Source organism: Rhagoletis zephyria, unplaced genomic scaffold (assembly GCF_001687245.7).
Source record: "Rhagoletis zephyria isolate East Lansing unplaced genomic scaffold, Rhagoletis_zephyria_1.1 Rzeph_scaffold_00030, whole genome shotgun sequence".
Lineage (NCBI taxonomy): Eukaryota > Metazoa > Arthropoda > Insecta > Diptera > Tephritidae > Rhagoletis > Rhagoletis zephyria.
The window spans coordinates 607,790-632,418 of NW_016157114.1; the positions used below are offsets into that span (position 1 = coordinate 607,790).

Genomic DNA, 24,629 nt, shown 5'->3' on the forward strand with positions numbered 1-24,629 from the left:
CAGTGAAGATTTAGATTTTCAGCTGCAAATAATGCAATCTCGAGATAATCATATAGTCGAAATAAGAAATAAACTCGAAAATGGGGAAGATGAAAAGTTTTGTATGTTGAATGGAGTGGTCTTTAGAAAGGATGGAGAACTTACGAGAATGTATGTACCTAAGGAGTTAGAAAATGAACTTATCCGATCAATACATGAACAGATTGGCCATCAAGGCGTGGAGAAGTGTTAGCAAAAAATTAGGAGTAACTACTACTTTCCAGATATGAAAGAAGAAAAAAGACACATTCAAAAAGAATTGTATTCGACGCATAATGTATTCTGCCCCAAATAAACAGAATAGGAACCTACACAATATTGAGAAACATCCAAAACCATTTTATACAATCCATTAGATCATTTGGGTTCATTACCTTCGTTACAGTCGAAACGCAAGCATATATTAGTTATTGTTGATGCATTCACAAAGTTCGTAAAATTGTTTGCTGTATTAACCACAAGCACCAAAGAACTGACTGCTGCCTTAAATAAGTATTTTGATAGTTATAGTCGGCCTATTAGATGTATAACAGACAGGGGCAGTTGATTCACATCGAAAGACTTTACTGAGTTTCTGAAAGAAAGAAATATTTTGCATGTAAAGGTAGCTGTGCATTCTCCGCAGGCTAACGGCCAAGTTGAAAGAATTAATCGTAGCCTCATTAGAATGTTGGAAAAATACAGTGACCCGCTAACTCATTCCGACTGGGTGAAGCATCTACATCAAATAGAGTTTGCAATCAACAACACGGTTAACCCGTCCACTGGAATAACCCCTAGCCAAGCCTTGTTTGGTGTTAGTCAGAGCGGTCATACAGTAGATAAGCTAACAGAGTATCTAGACCAATTCGCTTCAAGTCCAGTGAGGGATTTAGAGATATTAAGAGAGAAAGCAAGTAAAAATATTGAAAAAACTCAAAACTATAATAAGGCATACAACGAAAAGAAAAATAGAGCGGTTAGTTTATTCAAGGAAGGTGACTTCGTTGTGATTAAGAATATTGACACTTCAGTGGGCATAAATAAAAAGTTGTTGCCAAAATTTAAAGGCCCATATAGAGTCTTTAAAGTATTACCAAATGCACGGTATGTCATAAAAGACATAGAAAACGGCCAGATAACATAAGTACCGTACCGGTGTGGTTGAGGCCTGTCATATCAGATTGTGGAAAAGCAAGGAAGACGTAGGCAACACTTTATTATAAATGTAAACATATAAAATTATTAGATTATCATGTTAGCTCTAGCTCGGTAAATGCTTAAAGCAAAGTTTACATGACCGAGGTCGATCATTATTTAAGTTATTTGGCAACCTCAGATAATGTAGTAGAACTGCAGCCCTAGATAGAAGTAATTTGGCAACCTTAGACAAGTATATGAAATATGGCAACCCTGTCTTTATGTCATCACTAAATAGAGATTAATAAATTATTATTCTACCAGCCCTGAAAGCGCGTGTTACATGTATTCTACAGATTATACCTTACCTTTTCATACAACTTCTAGTCCTTTTTGCTCAGTTTTTAATTCCAAGATTTAACAAAGGGATTGAAATACATTACGAACAAAAATAATTGAAATGCCCATAACTTCATAGAAACTTAAGATAAGATATAATCTCTATTTTATACATATTAAAGTTAACAATGTAAGATTATAAAATTTTGTACATTTTCCCCACATAAAAACCAATTGCACATGTACTTAACATGATAATACCAAAACGAGCAAAATTTTAAAATATCTCGAAAATCCTTGCATTTTCACAATGTGCGATCATCATATTTGAATTCGGCGGAAAATTATATGAAAGATTGATGTTTTGAACACCGTGGTTATGAGAATTTTCGAAAATTTTTAAGATAATAAAATAGTAAAATTAGGCCAATTCTAGTTGTACAAAAACCACTTGCACATGAACTAAACACAAAAATAACAAAACTAGCTGTGCAGTCGCATGAAGAATAGACTCCGTAAGTTTCACATTTATGTATATCTAGCAGGCAACACGTTCATTTCGTAACCTGCATATGTCGAATTTTAAAAATTTCGCAACTTCAAGTTTTTTTTTATAAGGAGTGACTCGTAGCTGCGTTTCGTCTATGATAAGCACACTTACATAATTCCTGAGTAACACAAGCTTCTTACTCTAAACCAGTGATTCCCAAAGTGGTCCAGGTGGACCCCCAGGGGTCCACGGGAGATTCGACAGGGGTCTACGTTGGCGTGAAAAAAATATGATAGTCCACGAGAAAGTAAAGAACCAAAATGGTTGCTTGATAGGCTCTTTATTTAGCGTTAATTCTTTCAGTGGTGTATAGTGCTCTGGTGAACTTACCGCCACTTTGTGCCATCATACGTGGGGAAGCATTAAAGGCCACTTGCAGACTAAAAAGAAACGGATGCCCGTATATCACTGAGTGAGGCTATGCAGAAATTGCCGGCGGCAGATATTTGAGCACTTATGTATTTTCAAAGCTACAGGATAGTACGCCACCATTACCTTTGTTGAAGAGGTTCTAGAGAGAGAGAGAGTTCCCTGAGAAGGAATGCTGGTTTAATCCCACCATTGTCGAATCTTCACTGATGGCTCCAAAACTGACTCAGGGTCAGGATCTGGAGTATTTTTCGAAGTTAAAGCTTCACGTTTTCTCTTGGGGAATGTGCTTCGGTCGTCCAGGCTGAGGTTTTTGCAATCCCCAAATCCATAGACTACGTGGTGGACAATAGGTGGAGGGGAAGGAGTTTACGTGTTTACAGGTACATCCAAGCTGCACTTAAGGCATTGGCCAGCCCTCTATCTAAGTACTGCCAAACTGGTAAAGATATCGAGCTTGCTTTACTCTGGGTGCCGGGCAACTCGGGAGTGCCTGGAAATTAGACATCTGACCCTTTGGCCACAGTTGGCTTAGACCAGGCATTCCTCGATCCGCAACCATTTATAGCACTCCCCACTTCGACCATCGAATCCACCATCAGAAACTGGGTGGATACTTCGCTCCGCAATGCCTGGGAGGCATCGAGTTTTAGTTTCACTTTTATTTCAACATATTTTTATTAAAAGAAAAATACTGATAAAAATAATTTATGCAATTTAATAAAAAAAATCAGCAAATTTTCGTTAAAATTTCGAAGTTTTTAATTAATTTCTGAGTATGCAGTATTGTATCCCATTGAATTCTAGCAGAATAAATTACAAGTTTCAAATGGCAAAAAATTTCGATTGATTTTTAGAATTTTTAAGAAGTTCGAAATTTGTACGAAAGTTTGTTGAATTTTTTTTTAATATGGCACAAATTTGGAAACTTGGATTTACACGGGTTTTGTTAAAGAAAGAACTATATTTTTATAAAAAAATAACAAAAGTTCAGTAACAACAAAAATAATACGTTAGAACTTGGCAAAAAGTGTTTCGGCTACAATTTTTTTACAAAGGACCTCCTGGCGACATATAAAGAGTCCACGCGTTTCGGGGCACATGTCACTGTTGGCAGATATAGCTTTGAAGTAGTGAAGGACTCTGTCTACCTTGGATCCCGCATAAACACCACAAACAACGTCAGCCTGAAGATTAAGCGAAGAATAACTCTTGCCAACAGGTGCTACTTTGGGCTCGACGAACGAAAATCACTCTCTACAATATCTCATCATGCCCGTCCTTTTATATGGCGCAGAAACTTGGACGATGTCGAACAAAGATGAAAAGGCTTTGGGGGCTTTCGAGAGAACTATTATGCGCAAGATCTGCGGCCCTGTTTTCGTGGACGACGGGTATCGGAGAAGATGGAATGACGAACTGTATGAGCTTTTTAACGACATGGACATAATTAAGCGCATAAAAATACAGGGCCTAAAAACGGCCTTTTTGCCTTCAATCTCACAAGGTCTATCTAGTTTTTTCCTCTCACTGAGAAGACGGGACTGCTGACTGTGATAGGCGCAAATGACAACGCCATTTGACAATCCTGCTTTGAAGAGGATGAGACGGTGGAACACTTCTTGAGCTTCTTGTTTGCTTGCTTGTTTCTCATCGATTTATCAAGATTTGGTCTTTTCTTGTTTGTCAGTTTCTGAATTTGAAGCTTGGCGTAAAAAGCTTTGCAGTTTTGATGTTTCAAGTTTTGTGTTTAAAAATGCGCATGACAAATATTTTTCGCATCACTTTAAAACTTGGAGCGATAAAAATAAAAATGATCCCATCAACACAAAAAAAAAACTATTTGACAAATACATCACATGCAAATTCATGAGTGAGCCGAACATGTGAGGACTTTATTTAGTGCTCTTAAAAAATATAACTCTTCAGAGCGAGATAGTTCTTTCATGGCTTTACGAGCTCCGTTTTTTAAAACTTGCAAGTGTGTAATTTGTGTGCTGATTACGAATCCGTAAGCATAAGATTTTAAGCAGCAAATCGCGTTTTTTTTCAATAGTTGAGAAACTCTAGCAAAGAAACAAATGGTGGTAGAACATTCCACTTAGACTTAGATTAAAGCTAAAAATCGCGAATTCTATCCCGGCAAATTGCTGCATCTTTGCTTGATGGTCACTTATAGTCATTTGTTGAACAGGAATATTTGATTTTGGGAAGTTTGAGTACCTACCGCAATTAAGCAAAATGTGATAGGACCTTCCACTTAAATTAACTTAAATTAAGGGTTGGACTTCTGACTTCAGTCATTTATTGAACAGCTAACACAGATTTTTACACCATTTTTTTCAGTTGCATAATTTTCCAGTATTTTTTTTTATTGTTGGACGATAAAAAGTAAATGAATATAGGTGACCATCAGGGCAAGGTGCAGGAATAGTACCTTCAGGTATAGTAGTCTTTAGTTCTAGCTTTAATTTAAGCCTAAGTGGAAGGCTCTATCACCTTTTGTTTCCTTGCTAAAGCTTCAAAAATATTGCAAAAGACTAGATTTTTTCCACTTTCACCACATTTTTCCCAAAATCTGGAGCTGATGCAACTTTATATTTACGGATTCTTAATCAGCTTTAACATTTGCCGCATCAAAAATGATGTTGCCCTGTGTTAGCTACACTAATTATATAAAGAGAAGCTCCTTCTTTTTGTAAAAGGTGATCTCGCGAACGTATGTACCGTTTTTTTTTTTTTTAATTTTGGACACCTACTGCAGACTTTCGATATATTAAAGGAGCGTGGCATCACCCATACAAATCGAATTTTACATACCGTATATAATAATAATTTTTACGGATAGTAAGGAATTTTAAACGCAATTCTGTATTTTTGTAGCCATTTTTTGTTTGTGCGTATGTGCAACGTGCTAAATTTCGCGTGTGTCCCGTTGACTGCCAACACTTTGTCCATATTAAATAAACTAGACTGGCTGGTGAGTACTAAAAATCTTACCAAGAAGAGATTGGTGAATCCTTCCCGCGGTGAAGCAAGTGCACGCGGGTGACCACTGCTTGGATTTCAAGCAATATTATCAATCGAAATATAAAAACTTATTTTAATTTGCGTGAATTTTCGCTGGAAGTGAACGCGAACGAGATAGCAAAATCTAGTGTTATTTTGTTCGGAGTGTCAAATACAGCTGATTTTGTCGCCCGAAAGTGGGAACAGTTCAAATTCGACCAGCCGACAGCTGACCAGTGTGACCAGGAGCAACAAAATAAAAATAAAACAGTAAAATTAAATTAAACTAAATAATAAAAATTAAATTAAATTAAACATTAAAATTAAAACAGTAAAATTAAATTAAACTAAATAATAAAAATAAAATTAAATTAAATATAAAAAATAAAATAAAATAAATAAAGTATTTAATTAAAAAATAAATATTTAAATAAGTAAAACTAAAATAAAACAAAATAAAATAAGTGAAATAAGGGCAAATAAAGTAAGCCTAAATAAATAGAACGAAATAACCGCAAGTGTCCTGAGGTCGCCCCCTTCGGGGCGAAGCAATAAAGAAGTTACGGTGTCTAAGCTACGAGAGCAGACAGCGTTTAAAGACGCACCTCTACTCAACCCGTTTACGAAGCGTCCGCGGCTAATGGGTTCTCCGCCACGGGTTTGGTTAGCATCGCCTCGTGCTAATAGCGAGACAGAAACAACCCATACTCCTGCATAGTCTACGTTGGGGGCAAAGATTCGAGAGCTCGTGAATATGATGGAGGATTTCAAAACGAGGTCCATCCACCAGCCCATGAGAGATCTAATATCGGAACTACCGATCTTATATGATAGAGCCCGACCCACATACTCGAAGGGCACAGCAGACGCGTACTCCCAAACCACGCCGTCAAAATCCCATACCAGGCCAGAAGAAGCAGCAAAAGACTAACAAAGCCAAGTAAGAACAAACAAAATGAGCCAACCACCAACCAAAAAGGCGCGGAAACCCCTCAACGCGAAGAGGCAACGACTGAGGAGGCCACGCAATGGAAAAAGGTGGAACGAAAAAGGAAACCGCGAGCAAAGATTACCAGACCTGATGCGCTAATAATAAGTTGCAAAGTAAACTCTTACGCAGAAATACTAAAAACAGTGAAGAACGAGCCACAACTGAAACATGTCTTAGAGAACGTAACAAAGGTACACAAGACAGCCAATGGGGACCTCCTCCTCCAACTGACAAAGCCCACGGACCCAAATACGATTAATATTGAAGACGTAGCTTTTCTAAACAACGGACACAAGTTTACCTTCTGTAAGGACGGCACGGGGTCAATCATCGACTTGACTTTGGTGAGCAGTGGCCTTTTTCACTCGTCCCCTGGGAAGTTAGCGACGCGTACACCCACAGTGACCACCAGGCGATCATCTTTGCGATAGAGGGCGAGATACAAAGGCGAAGCACTTCAAGAGTGAAATCAGTCGGGTGGAAGCAGAGTTCGCTGGATGAAGAAACACTAATCCTAATGGCATCAGAAATCGTTCTACCAGAGGGAGCTACGAATATGGCAAACCACCTAATAGCCGCTATTAAAAAATGCGATGATGCTTCGATGATAAGCAAATCCTCCAGCAGCAGACACGCCCCAGTCTATTGGTGGAACGATCGCATAGCAGACCTACGGACGCAATGCAACTCGGCGAGGAGAAGCTACCAACGAGCTAGAGTGCGGGAGCCGTATGAGGACATACACTCCTTGTATAAGCGTAAACGGAAGGAGCTCAAACAAGCCATAAAGAACAGCAAGCAAAAGTGCTTCCAGAACCTATGCAGTAGCGTGGACCAAGACCCGTGGGGATTGGCGTACAAGGTGGTTACAAAGAAACTGGAAACTTCAATTCGGCCACAGATAACATGCCCGGAAAAAGTAGAGCAAATCGTTAACGAGCTATTCCCCTCGAAGCCAACTTTTACGAGAGAAAACTTCCCTACCAACAAGTGTGATTTTTCTGAAATTACAGTAGAGGAAGTTATCGACGCCGCAAATTGCTTTATGGACCGAAAATCTCCAGGCCCCGATTCCGTTCCTAAAGAGTGCTTAAAATTATCTAAAAGGCGAGTCCAGAAGTATTTGTTCGCACGTTTAATGAGTGCTTCGCGGAAGGCGTGTTCCCTGATATATGGAAGCAGCAGCGCTTAGTCCTCCTACCCAAGGCTGGAAAACCACAGGGAAGTCCTTCAGCATATCGCCCTATATGTATGCTGGACACGACGGGAAAATTGCTAGAGCGTATAATAAATAACAGACTAGTAGCAGCTATCGAGGCAGGTGGAGGACTATCAAATATGCAGTTCGGTTTCAGAAAGGGTAGATCAATATCATAGTACTATGAATATTGAAGCATAAGATGAATAAATAAATAAATAAATAAACTGTAGGAGCGGCCATGTTAGTTAAACAGCTGGCGGAAGAGGCGATCAGCGGGAAGCGATGGAAAGGTGGATCGAAGAAGTACTGCTTGCTGGTCACTCTAGACGTGAAGAACGCTTTTAATACTGCAAGCTGGCAGAAAAGACTCCACGCCCTCCAGAAGTTTAAAGTCCCGACATATCTTCGGAGGATTATAATCAAATATCTCTTAAACCGGGTTTTGATTTATGGAACAGACGACGGAGTCAAAAAATATAATATCTCCGGTGGCGTTCCACAAGGATCCGTCCTCAGGCCAACGCTCTGGAATGCAATGAACGACGGCGTTCTGCGTTTGAAACTGCCAAAGGGTGCAAAAATAATTGGGTTCGCTGACGATATAGCAGTGGTAGTAGAAGCTAAACATTTGCGAGATTTAACCACGGCTGCAAACTCTGCAATCCTCCGGGTAAACGATTGACTGACGCAAGCAGGTCTGGAGCTGGCACACCAGAAGACGGAGGCAGCTTTAGAATGCTACGAGAAGTGGCCAAAATTAGGGTCTGCGGCACCGAAATAACCTCGACGGGGAGTCTAAAATACTTGGGCATCGTTTTCGATACTACGCTCACATTTAAAGCTCATATCGAATCTGCAGTCGAAAAGGCGGAAAAAGTAGCAGCAAGGCTGCCAAGACTAATGCTAAACGTCAGGGGGCTTAAGCAAGAACGCAGACTTTTATATGTAAGTGTGGTTAGAAGCATTCTGCTGTATGGAGCACCAGTTTGGTCAACAGCACTGAAGACGGAATCTTACGCTCGGGAAGCTAGATCACTGTACCGACTTTGTGCCTTAATAGTATGTTGCGCTTTCCGAACAACGTCAGAGGAAGCAGCGTTAGTAGTAGCAGGTCTCTGTCCTATTGACATAGTGGCAAAGGAAATAGGTGCAATATCTGAAAAGCAGGAGACAGAAAGGGTGAGACGAAATTGTTTGCAGCAGTGGCAAGACCGCTGGGACCACTCAACTAACGGACGCTGGACATATAGACTTATTCTGAGTATAAGGAAATGGCTTGACAGAAGACATGGAGAGGTTGACTTCTACCTCACTCAAATAATAACCGGACACGGATGCTTTAAAGTAGGGATGCACAGCAGAGGTGCACGCAGTCGACGTCGCGGGCAAACTGCGCGCACGCGAGCGTGCTAGGCGAGGTGAAGTGAGCTGTACGGAGATGGCATCGTATACATATTAACCACTACATACTTATTTTCAAGTAAAAATGCGTGTATGTATGTGTACTTTTGCGACAACTGAGCCAGTGTGGCATCAGGCCACCAGAAAAAGCCAATTTTTCCAAAACAAAAGCGCCAAGTTTTTATTATCATGTTTAATAATTTTTTTGATTCAGTAAAAAGTATATATACATATCCATTTCCTCACGTTTTTATAAATAAATTAATTTCAATACATTTATAACAACGCAAAACATATTTAATTTACCTATTCCTCACATTTTATTCAGTAAATGAATTCCATCTTAATGTAGAATATTAGTGTATAGTGTATACATACATACATATGTACCTATGCATTCGGCGTGCTTAAATTAAAAAGCATCACTAAATACCGCACCAAGCATTGAATTCTAATTATTTTGGCTTTTAGGTTTCACTAAATTTAGTGCAAAATGCACGACCTTGGCAACAGTGAGCTGAGCACATCAATGCTCAAACAGTGATGCCAGACCAAGTATTGAGTAAATGCGCTATGTATATTTTTCTTTTAAAGCAAAAGTTTTAATTGGCGAGGGTATTGATTTTTGGTTCTTACATAGAACACTGATAAGATTCACGAACTTATCTAAGGACTTAATTAAAATAATCAACATTATTTGTTGACGAATATATTTGTGTTCGTATGAAGTAGTAGCTTATGTCGGGAGGCTGGCTTTAGTAAAATGTACCATTTCCTGTATTCTTTAAACCACAAGGAATTTTTTTATGAAACTTGATACGAATATTGACTTGCTAGCGTCGCCATTAACATTACCATCTTTTACGTTTATTTTCCAAGAATTCTTCAACGACTCGGCGCCAGTGAGTCTTTCGCAATCGTATGCTGCGAATGGTTCACTATACTAAAGCCAGTCTTCCGAAATAAGCTACTATTCCATACGAACACAGATATGTATACTTCCTAATAGGCTTGTAAAATGCCCAATACCCAAATCCCTCGCATGAGTTATTATCGGTAAAAAATTGGGTACGCATAAATCTGGCATCGCTGCAGCAAGTACAGCGCCAGTGAAACAGTGTTGATATTTTAAGTACAATTGTACTTTTTTCAGTACAATTAATTTTAAAATGTACAAAAGTACAATTTGCCGATTTTAAGTACAATTTCAACAACAATACTTTTTGTACCAAACGCTCAAATCCTTCTAGCACTTTGATTCTTAATCCGTTTACATTTAAGTAAATGGATATACCTATATTTCATATTTGCTACAAAACGAAATTATGAATTGTAATTTTGAGTGTAAACGTGATTGTGAACAGTAATATTAGTGATGTGCGTTATGGTGATTGCGATTTCTTATCACCGGCGGGTAAATATCCCTCATCGCTATTTATTTTGAAAAAATCTTTGGAAATGCAATTTAGCTAATGGCGATCCTGCAGAAATAGAAGTAGTCGAGCAATTCGGGGGTTGAAAGTAAAAAAATGTATGTAAATTACATGCGTTGAAATTATAAATTTCCCTGGAGGATTTCCATTTTATCGATAGTAATCTCATTTTATGTTCATTAATATGAACTGACCTATATAGCGTATTAATGTTTTATCATCATTGTCTTCATCTTTGACAAAATTACACGGTCACCCGGTATTTATTTTATTTTTTTAAATAATTTTAGTTATTTTTTTTATAAAATTGTATCTCATTATCAAACAAAAACCTTGCAAATAAATCGAAACTTGAAAGAATGAAAAAAATCAACAAAGTTTCATCAAATTTTCACAGTTTTTGTTCAGAATTTGTAGACATGTTTTGGGTTAACAATTTCGTGGCCCATTCATTCTAGTATAATAAGGTGCAAGCTTGAAGTGTCTAGAAAATACCATTGATTTTTTGAATTTTTCTGTTTGCGGTGTTGCGCACTTTCTTCCATATAACGAACGCTCGCATTTTATGTTATATGGATGAATGCGCGTGTAGCGTTGTTCTTTTTTATTCCAATATTTTAAATTAAGCTTTATTTTATAGTTTTTGTTAGACAATGATAAATGATGTACATAAATTTCAGTATGGAAAAAAGTGCAACAACGAAAAAAGTTCTCAAAAATCTGCGCGAATTGAATGTACTATCTCGATCATTTAAACATCTCGCCCACCACTAAAAATGATTATTTAAATCTAAAGTATATAATAAATGATATTTAATATTTGCTTTAGAGATGAAGGCTGAGATTTCCATTACGGAACCAATTGCTATTCCGTGCAAAGTATAGTGAATTTTTTTATGAAACTCGTTGGGGATACTAATGGAGGTCTCCTTTAACTATATTTACCACTTTCACAATGTTGTTGCTAATAGTACTTAAGTTATTTGTTGTTAAAGTATCCCGCCTGCTATCACCAAATTTTATTATAACTCCACACCTATCACTTTTATTTACACAAATATATTATCCTTAAAAGGTTCGCATGCGTTTGTAATACCTTAATATACAATTATTAATTAATTAATTAAGTAAAACGCGTTTATAAATGTCTTCACAAATGTTTGCACATTTCACAAACAAGCAGAAATAGCAATGGCTGACAGTAACATAAAATGTATGCTACCATACGTTAAAAAAAATACACCACAAATAAGTGCGTATAATTAGGGGTATAAGTGTACAATACGTACATTGCTCTTATTAAAAATAGTAATATGATCGATAGGGGTCTTACTCCTGATCATAACGGTAAAATTTTTTTTCGGGGGGAAATAATATTTACTGGTGTTATTATAGTTCAAAGTACACAAATGTAGAAAACGTACATCGATAATTTGATAAATAATGATAAATATTAAAAATTTTCGCCTGCGGCGCTTTTTCCATACAAATCAATACTTCGATAAATAATGAAAATTTTTAATAAAAAATCGCGCGATTATTTATTAAAAATTTTCGCCTGCGGCGCTTTTTTCATAAAAATCAATACTTCGATAAATAATGAAAATTGTTAATAAAAAATCACATACAATCTCACTATTCTGTTGACTTCGTTTTCCCCTTCCGATAATTTTTTGCTTCCGCGCTTGCCCAGCACCGCTGTGCAAAGCTTTGCACGCGCAGTCGCCCGCGACACATATGTGCTGATTTGGGCATCCCTACTTTAAAGCATAGTTGCACAGATTTACGCACGAAGACGTTCCGTACTGCACTTTCTGTACAGGGCAGGTAATCGAAGACGCTGAACATTGTTTTTTCGTCTGTCCGCAGTTCGCAACCCAAAGGGACGACTTGAGCATAAAGGTGGGGAGGCCACTTAAGGTTGACAACCTTGTCGATATCATGCTTGAGTCAAGAGAAAATTGGTCCGTTGTTTGTCATATGGCAAGCACTATCCTAAGAAAATTGCGCCAAGCGGAACAACTCCGCAGATCTTCATAGAAAGGCAATAGGCCGCTCCCCCTCCGCGAAGTAATACCTTGCGGTTGTTCCACGGAAGGAGGGAAACGGAGCAGGGGTGGGTTTTTAGTGCGTTTATGTTTCAATAAAAAATAATAATTTTGGGCGGGACGAAGTTCGCCGGGTCTGCTAGTTGTGTTATAAAAAAGTATAATAAATAAGAATTTGTCGCTTTTTTTGCTGAAATGATGATTTCTTTTGGGTAAATTGACGATTTTTCAGTGAAAGTGAACGCGGAATGTATCTCGCCGGACAGTGAAGTTTCGTTAATGGTGTTTTCGTTTCTACCCAAAAATGTTACCTTCTCATTGCTCTCTTAGCACAAACAATAGGAACCGGGCAATGAAAAGGCAACTTTTTTGTAGAAACAAAAACGCCATTAACGAAAGTACACTGTCCCCTTACTAACAGTTACTGTCCGGCGGGCCAATGTAAAAATCCACAAATTTTTTCTTCACTCTGTTTTGGAAGATCTAAGTGGAATCAAGCAGCTACCAGGCCACTCCATTCCACAGGTAATAACATTGTCACCAAATCAAATATTCTTACTAATTTCAATCACTTGATGTTTATAAATATTTCGAAGTTCTAAAACACTCGCTCTGGGTTTTTACACACATGACATTTTTATATATATTTTTTGACATTTGAATACCTAATATAAGCCTGACATTACAAGTAAAGATGAAAGCTTGTGATTTATTTTACGACTTACCCTCAATATTATCAATTGAAAAGTTCGATTGGATGTTATATCCAGAGGTAGGATTTAGGTTACCATCATGGTTTGATACTGGGTCAGTTAACGTTTCCGTTGTTGTCGATGGAGCAAGTGGTTCTACGCTAAATAAATCATCAGAACTCTAAAAAAAAACGTAAAATTTAAATTCCCGTCTAAAAGAGGGATGCTATTTGAAAAACGCTTACGTCAAGACTTGTAGAGGACATCGTAAACGGTGCGGTTGGGCGAACAATACCAAGACGGACAGGAGAAATTAGAGACTCCGACACCTCACACAGTTCTTCAATGGAAATTTTATACAGAGACTGGAAAACTTTTACGCAACTTTGAATATGTTTGTGCGAACTCAAGTTTGATTTTCTACGCTCAGGATTAGGCATCTTCTCTAAGGTAAAAATTACAAAAACACGTACCACGGATCGCACAAATCTTCGGGTTACTAATTCTGCATCTTCTCTGCGACCTGGAGTAATACCATCATGCATTTCGCGAACTAGTGTCATTAAGAGAGTTTCCAGATGGTCTCCTCCACATTTCACAAATAAATTGTGTGTAAATTTGTCCAAAAGTGTAGAGCCTTGTTGACTTTGAAGATACATATTATAACCTTCAGTATTTGAAGCATCTATTGTGGCATTCGGGTGTGGATGGGATGAACTTTCAAATTTTTCAGCACCAGTCATAATCATAGCCCGGACCGCAGGCCAGTCAATTAATAATCGTTCAAGGGCTTTTCGCGCAAACTTTGGTGGCTCAAGATCATGTTCTGGCATATCCGCTTCAATATCAATGGAAGAAGATTTGCGAGAATTGCTATTAGTTCCACTGCTTCCCACGTTTCTTACTCGTGAATTTGCCCGATATTGCCTTTGTTCTACTGTCTGACGACCAACTGTTTGTATTAGAAATAACAAAATGGATTCTCCCTTTGAATTGAACCTTGTTACAAGATCAGTACACGATGCCAATTTGCATAACAGAGCAAAACGTTTATTTTGGTTTCCAGCAATAAGGGCTTTACATTTGCACTTCTCCCAGCAGTCACAATAAGCAGTAGGTGAGGTTCGCTTTAATTTGCAATCATGACCTTTGTGACAAACACGTGCACATTCTGTACAACAACACAACGACCCTGTTAGGCCACAAGTTTTACACTCATATATGTTCTGATTAATATGATCAGCTCCGGTCCATGTAAAAGAGCATGTATCATTGTAGCACATAACATACAAAGGAGACTGATCAGGAGGTGAGCCTGATGGGAATATCATTGAATTTTTAAGCAAAGAGTCTTTTTCTGATAAGTTTAAAATTGTATTGAGGAGTATTATACCAGCTTCATAGGCACGTGTGTATACTGATATCATAAATGGTGTTCGCCCCTGGGAATCCTTGGAACTCAGCATTTGATATAAATAAGGACGAAAGGTTGCAGATAAACACATTTGTTGTAAAATCAACAGTGCATGCTCTCGGCGCTGCATTGGTTCAAAAACATAATTTGGTGATGATACACTTGTGGATGCGTTGATGTGCGAAGGAGCTGAAAAACTTTTTGAAAGTTCATCTTCAGCTTCACCACTGGTAACATCATTTGCAACAGGATTTGAACTATTTCCCTCCACTGGCCATTGCGGAATATACATTTGCTCATCAACAGATCCGACACTATGCCCTGTACCATTTGGTTCAGGGTCTGTATTAATCAGACGATTCATCATTTCACGCAAACTAACAGATCGACTTTCGCGCGCAACATTTGAGCTTGATGCACCAGCACTAGCTGTAGGTGCACTGCTGTTTACATCCAAGTGTGTAGAAAGATTTGTGCAATTGGAGAAAATAGTATTAGCTAAAGGTGTTGATCTTCCAAGGGCAGAAAAAGATTTTTTTTCCTCAGGTTCTTTGTTTGATGTGGGTGCACACATGACTACGCACGCGTGGAAAACATTGCGTCCGCCATCACAACGCTCTTCAGCGATGGCAACAATTTCATTTCGTTCTTCTTTTTCCAAATGGCTAAGTAGAGCGAATGCGTTTTTAACGTCGCACCTCAAAATATGAGGCATAAGCTTTTGAGATTGAAAAAGCAATGCAGCCAAACATAGTTTAGACTTAACATTTCCCGCAGCCGATAATGGTATCATACCCATTGAGACATTTTTAACAGGTGGTAAATCAAGCCATTGGGGGTCCTTTATTGATCCTAAACAATCTTTAGCGATTGGGTAAAGTGTGCGATTCCCATCGCAAACTATAATATTGCTGTTGCTGTCGTTGCTATCATTACTGCATATAATGCTTATGTTATTAGGGCTGGCCCCTAAAAACGAAACGCTATCTGTAGGGAATTGACAACTTTGCTCCTGTTTACTATTATATAGATTATACAAACTGTAGAAAAGTTTACAAGCGGATTTTTTAATTACATGAATGCCCCGAACGTCAACTGCCATTGCTAATAATTGGTACCCATTTGGATCATGACAATTACTAATATTAACTTTTCTCGGAAGCTTTTGCAACCAATCCGGGCCGCGAGATGTCATGTTTGTTTTGTATATTTGAACATCTTCACGACGCAAAAGACGACACTGTTGCCAATCATCGTCTTTACCTTCACCGCCGCTGCCGCAAACAGAACCGGCGGTAGTATTTGTAGAAACTGGAAATCTAACCGCTACAAAATCTCCATCGACTTTTAAGACTTTTCCAACAGGCCCCACTTTGTCTTCTACAAAAACAACATCTCTTAGTTGCCAAAGTTCTTCATCTTTTTTATTTTCAATATCATCTTTGGCTGTCATTCTCTTTACGCGTTTATGTGAAGTCACGCTTCCGGTGTCACTACATGTACTAGAGGCTGGCGAAGGAGGTGGTGGCATATCAATGCGATCCGTGGTTTCCTTTGTAGAACTTATTGTTTTACTGCTCGATGGCTGCGTATTAGCAGCATTAGATGATAAAGAAGTTTTTATACATTCTTTTTCAGTGCTTACTAAACACGCGCTTAATTGTGATTTTTCTGTACAAGTTTGTGTTAAATTATTGATTATTTTAAATCGGCAAACATCACTTAGATCCCAAACTGAATTCTGCAACTGACCTATCTTTGGTATACCATTGGAACATGTAAATCCAATCGAACCTGCTTGATAAATGGGACATTTTTTCATTACCACTTGTGTTCCCACACTGATATCAGAGGTTACGGATTTAAATGGCTTTTTAGCCTTTGTACGGAATTTGTCCCAAAGATAACGGCGTTGATCAAAAGGTAAAACACCCCACCAATAAACATGGTTGTTTTCCGTTCTTACTGCAGTATATAAGGAGCAGACATGAATTGATGCTATGGGATCTACAGCGAATTCATTAAACATTATAGCAGAATGTTCAAATTTAGCTCCCAAGTATCCCAAATGATCGTCCATCCAAGATGCTACACGCCCGGACTCAGATACTACTGAACAGCGAATAAAATTTGCGGAAATTTGTTGTACTTTTTCCGTTATATTAAGAGATGAAGTTTTCGGGTGATACACATTTTCCATCTGAAAGTAGAATCAAATCGAAAATCTTAAGTTCCTTTATATTTGTATTTATTTCTATGCTCTACATACAAATAAAAAAAGAGATAGCGCTGGAGTCGAGTTATTTATAAAAATCGTATTTCGTTAGTATAGTACGGAAAGGGCGTAACTCGCATTTCCGCTACTTTACAGAAAGAAAAAACTTAATAAAATCTGAAACGCTAGGTATTTGAACAATTTTAACCCAGATAAGCTCTTTGTCCTTTTAAAAATCAAGCGCATGCCATTTAAAAAGTCGCAGCTAAGCGTGCGCTAAATATTGATACTCGTATGGGCGCTACAAGTAAATCTCGTGTTATGGGTGCAGAACCCAATAGCAGAGAAAGGTTTACTTTACAGCTGATTTCGTGCGATTGACCACGCAGCAAAGATCGCCAATATAAAAACGTGGGACACTCCAATTTCTAATACTTTAGGATTGTCCTCCTTAGACTTTTAGTTAGTTATGAAAATGATAATGCTGTAGAAAAAATTACATTGAAGCCATTATTGGCGTTCGAAAAGGTCGTGTTCCCTTAAAAGGACGATATCCCAAGGGAATTTAGTTAAGTTGCATGAAGTCTCTAAACTATAAATGGGCTGACGACGATATAGAATTGAACGAGGCCACTGTATTCGTCTCCAGTGGAGTTGTTTTTCAACTTTATCGACGACAAATTTGTTTGTTTGTCGAAAATATCAATCTTATTGCTTGCTAAGAAAAACAAAAATGCTGATATTGCTTCTTGACATTAAACCGGCAAAAGGTTGTAGTGTCAAATAAGAGGAAGAAGTAGTAAGGTTATTCACAGATATGCCTATTGTCATTTTAAAAGGCCACCATAAGTTAACTTGAAATTGTTTTTGATTTATTAAAAATAAGTATTTTTGGAGATAATAGCCCGAGAAAATATCTATTATTTAAAAAAATACAAATTCGGTTATATTCACACTAAAAAACCGACAAATTTTGTTTTATAAGCCTTTTTTCTTTGTTACTAATAGTTTTGCTACTTAGCACTTTTTGAGGTCAAATTTTTTGCAAAATTTAAAATATGACCTAAAACAAAGGTTATCCAACACAGAACGAAAAAAAAACATATGGCTAATTGCACGGTAATCGATACCAAATGAAACGTAAATTAACTTAAGAATTTGAGTATTATTTCTAGTAATTAGGAGTACATAAAATTAACTTTCAAGACTGATAGCCCAAATTGCGAAATTTATCTCAACATCAGATATTTTTTTACTTTCAGTTGCACCATGATAAAAACATAGCAAGGTAGAACCGTTCTTTCAATTTGGCGGCCATGATTTTTTTTTAAGTTTGTCAGCCTTTTAAAATCATATAAAATCGAAAATAAAAAATTTAAATTGTTGTTGCAGAGATAGAAAATGAAAATGTGTGTGTGAGTTTGTGAGTAAATTTAAAAATTAACCCTGCAAACCAAAGTTCCCGAAATCTTAAGGAAATCGTTAGGAGTATCTCATTTCTGTAACGATTTTTTTACGAATTTTCAAAGAAAATTATATGAAGTGGTTGACACGAACTCGTAAAGAAATTTCTGTACGAAAAATAAAGAAAAATACCTGGACAAATTCTGAAAGATATTTTTCACATAGCACCATTATTTTCACAGATTTTCTTCCGAAATTTCGTAAAAGAATGGAAGTGTGCGTAATTTTTTTCATTTTAGAAAATTCGGCAAAAAATCGAATTAAATCTTAACGAATTCTTTAAAATTTCTTTACAATGCAGAATACTCTGAAAACATGGTTTGCAGGGAAATGGCTTGGAAACGTCAAGATTTATTTATTTAACATTTATTTATAAAACATGTTAATAATTTTAAACGCTTCAATTTTTCTTTTGACTTATAAATCAATAAAACGAAGATTTTTCACATTTTCCACATTTAGTTCTTTTAGAACTTCGTCAACTGAAAAATATCTTTGTGAATATTCATAGATGCTTCTGAAGTAGGTTTTAGTCCTTTACAAGCATGAAAAGCTATTGAAATGCGCAAAAGTGCCAATATATGTACAGCGTGGCGACGAATAACTGTTACCCAGGTTTTTTTGAGAAATAAAAGGGTCCTTTAAAGATTTTGCGAAAAAAGTATTTTATTGATAATTTTCCACAGATTTTACTTTAGTTGGCTAATTTTCTCCATTTTGAGTCCCTTATACTCCCCCTTCTGTCCAACCTAAGGCCTCATACTCAAAAATTGAATAGACTCGGAACTGGTGACTAGGACGGTCATTCATTCGACCAACCTTATACAGTTTTTTTCTTTTTTGTACTTTTTTTATACAAAGCCTAAGAAAAAATGCACCTGAAAAAGGCTTGCGTGCCAAATGAACTTTTCTCTCAAAGTTTACACTGCTGGCAAATGTAAATAAGGATTAAAATTTAAAAACTAATTAATGCAACTAAAGTAAAATCTGTGGAAAATTATCAATAAAATACTTTTTTCGCAAAATCTTTAAAGGACCCTTTTATTTCTCAAAAAAACCTGGGTAACAGTTATTCGTCGCCACGCTGTACATACCTAAGATCTAAAAACATTCCCAAAAGACGTTGTATTTACTACTTGTAATGCTTCGAGAGCATTTCGAAAACGTTCGTCTGAAATTCGTTGTTTCCACATTTTTACCTCCACAAGAAAGTTTTGTTTCGAACAGTCGATTACTTTTTCATAGAACGAAAACCATGATTCAGTTATTTCGTTAAAATCGTATTTTGGAAACAAAACTCAAAACAACAAACAAAAACAAAAAACAAAAAATTATCTAAAACTGATTTATGGTTTAGGAACCTGCTTTTCAAATGAGCAATATATGTATCAAGGAAGGGAATGTAAAAAGCAATGACATAGTATGCCCCGGCATCGCCGGTTTTCACATTAAATCGATTCATTTGGCGACTGCTGTATCGCGATACTTTGATTTCCGTACCTTCTTTCTTCTTCTACGTGTTCGAAAAGTAAGTTAAAGTTTTTTCTGCATCTTGTCGCATTTCTTACACTTACAAATAACTTGAGCGGTATTTTCACTGTGAAAAATAACGAGTTTTTTGACAATCGGAAAAACATACAAGTTCGAAACTATCTTTAATACAATTTTTGATTTTGCTACTGGCGAAATTACAGAGCGCGGTAGATAATTCGAGTTTCGAATAATCGCAAGTTACAGAGAATCTGGACTATTAAACGGACAGGATAGCGACGAATAACTCTTACCCAGTTCTTTTTTTTAATAACAAGGTCCTCTATAGATTTTGCGTATTATGTTATTTATTTGTTAGTTTTCCACAAACTTTACTTTAATTTTATTAATTTAGATAAAAAAATCACTTGGCAACAAAAAAAGAATCGAAAACACAAACGCACATTAGTGATCACGAGTGCTTCTCGAATTTTGAGTACAAATTCTGCTTAAACTCTTAATAAACAATAAATCCAACTCGCGCCGGTGGTAAATGCAATTGAAGTGAAGTGAGAAAATAGACAAAAAATTTAAGTAGCAACAACGAGTATAATATATTGGTGTTACTTCCAAGTAGCAATCCTAAATATAATCAGCATTACAGAGTTGCCAAAGTTCAAAATTAAGTAAAGAACCTAAAGGATAATAGAAAATACCCCAAAACACCTAACTCCTGAAAAAATCCTATAAAACGCAACCCTCCTAAAGGGAGAGGGCAACAAAAGGTACAGCAACAACAACAACAAGCACTACAAATGTCAGAAAAACAACAAAACCACCAAGAATCCCAACAACTAAAATCTCTTCCGCCACACCAAAAAATCCAGCAAGACGATAAGCTACCACGAGCGCTAAATCTCCGACCGGCGCACAGTGGTCCAATCTGCTCTATTAGGGTAATTTAATTATTATATTAAGAACTAAGATAGATATCGGGATGAAATTTCGCACAAATTATGTCCGAATGACTAACAACTTCTGCTCATAAAATGGGAAAGATCGAATGGCGACCACGCCTACCAACCATATAATTAAAAAATCGAAAAATCTTTCGCCAATTTTTGGTACATTTTTTAAGCACTTGCGCACGGTTATAGATACCTGCATACCTAAAACTTTTTTAACTATTTGGGATCAATTAAAAATAGAAAGTCCGTTATGTATATACTGTATTGACGCCGGATCCGAATCAGCCACCTAATATATGTATAAAATAAAAGAAAACTGCTAAAGTCAGATCAAGCTTAACAACTTTTAGGGCCGTTTCCTCATCTAACCTTTAGATTACCGGCCACTTTATCGTCTCGATATACGAGTTTTCGTTTTCTCATCAGCGCATTAATTTCTCGAATTGATAAATTGTTGCTCACCCGATGCAACCTCTAAAAATGAGTACCCAACTTTAAATTTTGGTTCGGTTTTGGTTCATGAGCCAGATACATATATTAGATATTTCAACCAATGTTTTGGTTTTTGCTAACAGTTGCTTTTGCTCTATATTTGCTTATGTTGCATTGTCAACCTTTGAAATTATATGACGAATGTAGTGAAGTTTCACTTTACGGAATAACAAATTTATTTTTACCGGTAAGATAAGAAAACCAAAACACTTTAAAGTGAGGACCAATTTATCTGCCCTGTTAGTAAAGGCAACTTTACTGCTAACATTAGAAAATGGCTTTCAGTAAGTAAACGATACTGATGCTTTGATAAATCTGTGTCGAATATACCGTCGGCACACAAAAAAAAATTAGTGTGATGTGCATTTGATCGGACCTACCTATGGTTATGTATTTCGACGCGCAGAATTCGAACTTAAAGTCAGTTTGGCCAATATACCTCCTAAATTACTTTATTTCTTTATTTCAAGTAAAAAATTAGTCAACAAAAACAAATTGTCTTACAGACTAATGCAGAGATGTAACAAAAATAATCTTAATAAATACACAAACTGTAATGGAAAAACATTAAGGATAAAAGATTTTAGAGCAATATGATAATGGATATCCTATGCAATGCTAACAACGTTACAAGAGAAATCAAATTACAAATCAGATCTATTACTATTACTTACTTATAGGCAATATTAAGGAGTGTAATGAAATCGTGCTTTGAGGAGGTAAAATCAATCTCAAAAGATTGATATATGGTATTGAGCTAGTGATGGGTGCATTCGCTGCATAAGTAGTTCTTATGAAGCCAATATTGAAAAACTCAAAATTTCGAAGCACTCTAGCAGGAATGTTAAAATAGATGCTCTCCAGAAGGGAGGGACAATCCACAACACCTCTAATGATATCAAAAACAAAGGACAAAGACGGAATAGATCTCCGAGATTGTAGGGATTTTAAATAAATAAGCAAGCACCTAGAGTAGTATGAGAGCATGGGGTCATGAAAACGAAGGGGACGTAGTGCGAAGCCAATGAAAACTTGTTGGACACGTCGAATTCGATTTATGTGACAAGCATGATAAGGTCTCCAAACAAAAGGAGCATATTTCAGTTTTGAACGAACAAAACACGTGTAGAGCAATTTACGAGTATAAGGACTTGTAAATTCCGTACTGTTGCACATTACAAATGCTAACATAGCATAAGATTTCGAAATTATATAATTAATATGATTAGTAAAAGTAAATTTTACATCGAAAATCACTCCCAAGTCCAAAGTTTTATTAACCAATCTCAGATGACAACTGGAGATAAAGTAGGAGGTCTGCATAGGAGCAAAACACTTAGCGAAAGTAATGTGGTAGCATTTCGCTAAATTTAAACACAACTGATTTTTAGTACAGAGAAGAGAGAACTTTTTCTATCTCAGCTTGGAACATTTGCGAATCGAATGAGTTTCTTACTATCGAATAGATTTTAAGGTCGTCAGCATAAAGTAAAAAACTAGCGTATGAAAAACAGCTTTGTATGTCATTGATACACAAGACAAATAGCAGAGGACCCAAAATACGACGCAATAAATGAATACGACTGTGAATTGTCAACTACAACCACACACCTTCGATTCGAGAGATAGGACTTTAGCCAAAGGAGGAATATGGAATGAAAGCCCAGGCACGCTAACTTCTTTATTAGTACTGAATGCGAAACTCTATCAAAGGCCTTGGAGAAGTCCGACCTGAACATCGACCTGAAAACCTTTCTGGAAAGCTGATAGGCAGTCTTCTGAGAAAACAGCCAAGTTTGTAACAGTAGATCTACCAGGGATGAAGCCATGCTGGTTAGGACAAATTAAGCTCTTAACCGCAAAAAACATCTTGTCTTTGACAATACATTCAAACAGCTTAGAGGTAGTCGACAGCTTGGAGATAGTTCTGTAATTACTCACATCATTTTTGTTTCCACTTTTAAAAATGGGTGTAACATACGCCACCTTCCAATCATCAATAAAATTGCCTGTAGATAATGATTTATTAAAGATAAACTTGGGAGGATAGGAAAGCGAAACGCATTTTTTAAACAGAACCACCGAAAGGCCATCAAAATCTGTTTGTGAAGAGATCTTAAGTTTAACGATACCTTTGGCAATTTCATCCGAGGGTAAAGAGATAGAGCCAAAGTCAACAGACGACTCCACGTTCCCCTTAAATTCAAAATCACTATCAGTCGGAGATATAAAATTCGATTTAAAAAAATCGGCGAAGAGGAAAGCCGCTTCGTTAGAAGAATTTGCATTTTTATCATTAAAAAATATAGCAGATGGAATGCTAGAGCAAGTCTTTTTAGATTTAATCAAACTCCAAAATGCTTTTGGATTTGACTTTATATTGGCTTCGTAATTAAGAATGTAAAAACTTTTCTAAACAATTACACTTTTTTGTTTATTCTTTGAATTGCAAAAGGGGAACTGATAGTTTGCTTTTTTTGAATTTACGAATGAATTTGTTCCTGAGGTTCTTTAATTTCTTTAAATTTTTGGTATGCCATGGTATTTTATATAGTCTCGTTGTATTCGGAGGAATATTAGTGAGAGCTATTTCAGCCACTTTGGATTTAAAGACATTAAAGCAACTAGAGACATCTAAACCAAAAAACAGCGTGTCCCAATCAATATTAGAAAATAAATTATTAATGATATCAAAATTACACAATTTATAATTAAAGGAGAGATTATGATTATCACAGGTAACTGAAGAGAACTCGTAAATAGTACTCAATTTTAAGAAAAAGGGGAACATGAAGAAGCTAGAAGAAGAAATAGAAGAGAATCATTCGTTAAGAGAATAGTTCATATTATTGCTTATAAATATAAGGTCTAAAATTATGTTAAGTTTATTTAAAATGTTATTTATCAGTTTGAGATCAATACTCAAAAAACTATTAACAAGATACGATTCATTCCTATAGTTTACATTATTGAATAGGAGTAGTATCATTATATGCTTGCGACCATTTAATGTTGCCTAAATTATAATCACCCAGGACAAGAAATTGGCTATCACTATTAGAATTAGAAACTACACTTTAAAACATTCGTATAAAATTAAGACTACAATATGAGTAAATTCATGTTTAAATTATTTTGGTGTCCACAAATGCATTTTTGCACCTACTTATGTGAAAAACAAAAATTTGTCTAATATTTAAAAAAAAAATGTAATATTTACTTTTAATATTTTTATTGAGCTTTTTACCACGATTGTTTATTAGGAAAAATTGAAAAAGCAACAAAGTCTAAGCGGTAGAAGTTATAGCACTATTTCGGAAATCACCACATCTCCTCATCAGACTTCTTTTTTCTAGACTTCAGCAGGGATCGAACCTGCGAATTCGATGTTCAAAGTCAGAAGCGTTAACCACTG

General features: G+C 36.5%; 1 protein-coding gene across 2 annotated transcripts in view; it reads right to left on the reverse strand.

Annotated features, from left to right (window-relative positions):
- hyd (E3 ubiquitin-protein ligase hyd) overlaps positions 1-24,629 on the reverse strand; it is a 534,145-nt gene that overhangs the window by 477,966 nt on the left and 31,550 nt on the right. For both annotated transcript variants that reach the window (XM_017617625.1, XM_017617630.1), the window contains exons 2-3: positions 13,437-16,805; positions 13,225-13,372 (exon numbers count right to left, since the gene is read on the reverse strand). In XM_017617625.1, coding sequence (XP_017473114.1) covers positions 13,225-13,372; positions 13,437-16,805 — 3,517 coding nt within the window. The remainder of the gene's footprint in view (positions 1-13,224; positions 13,373-13,436; positions 16,806-24,629) is intronic.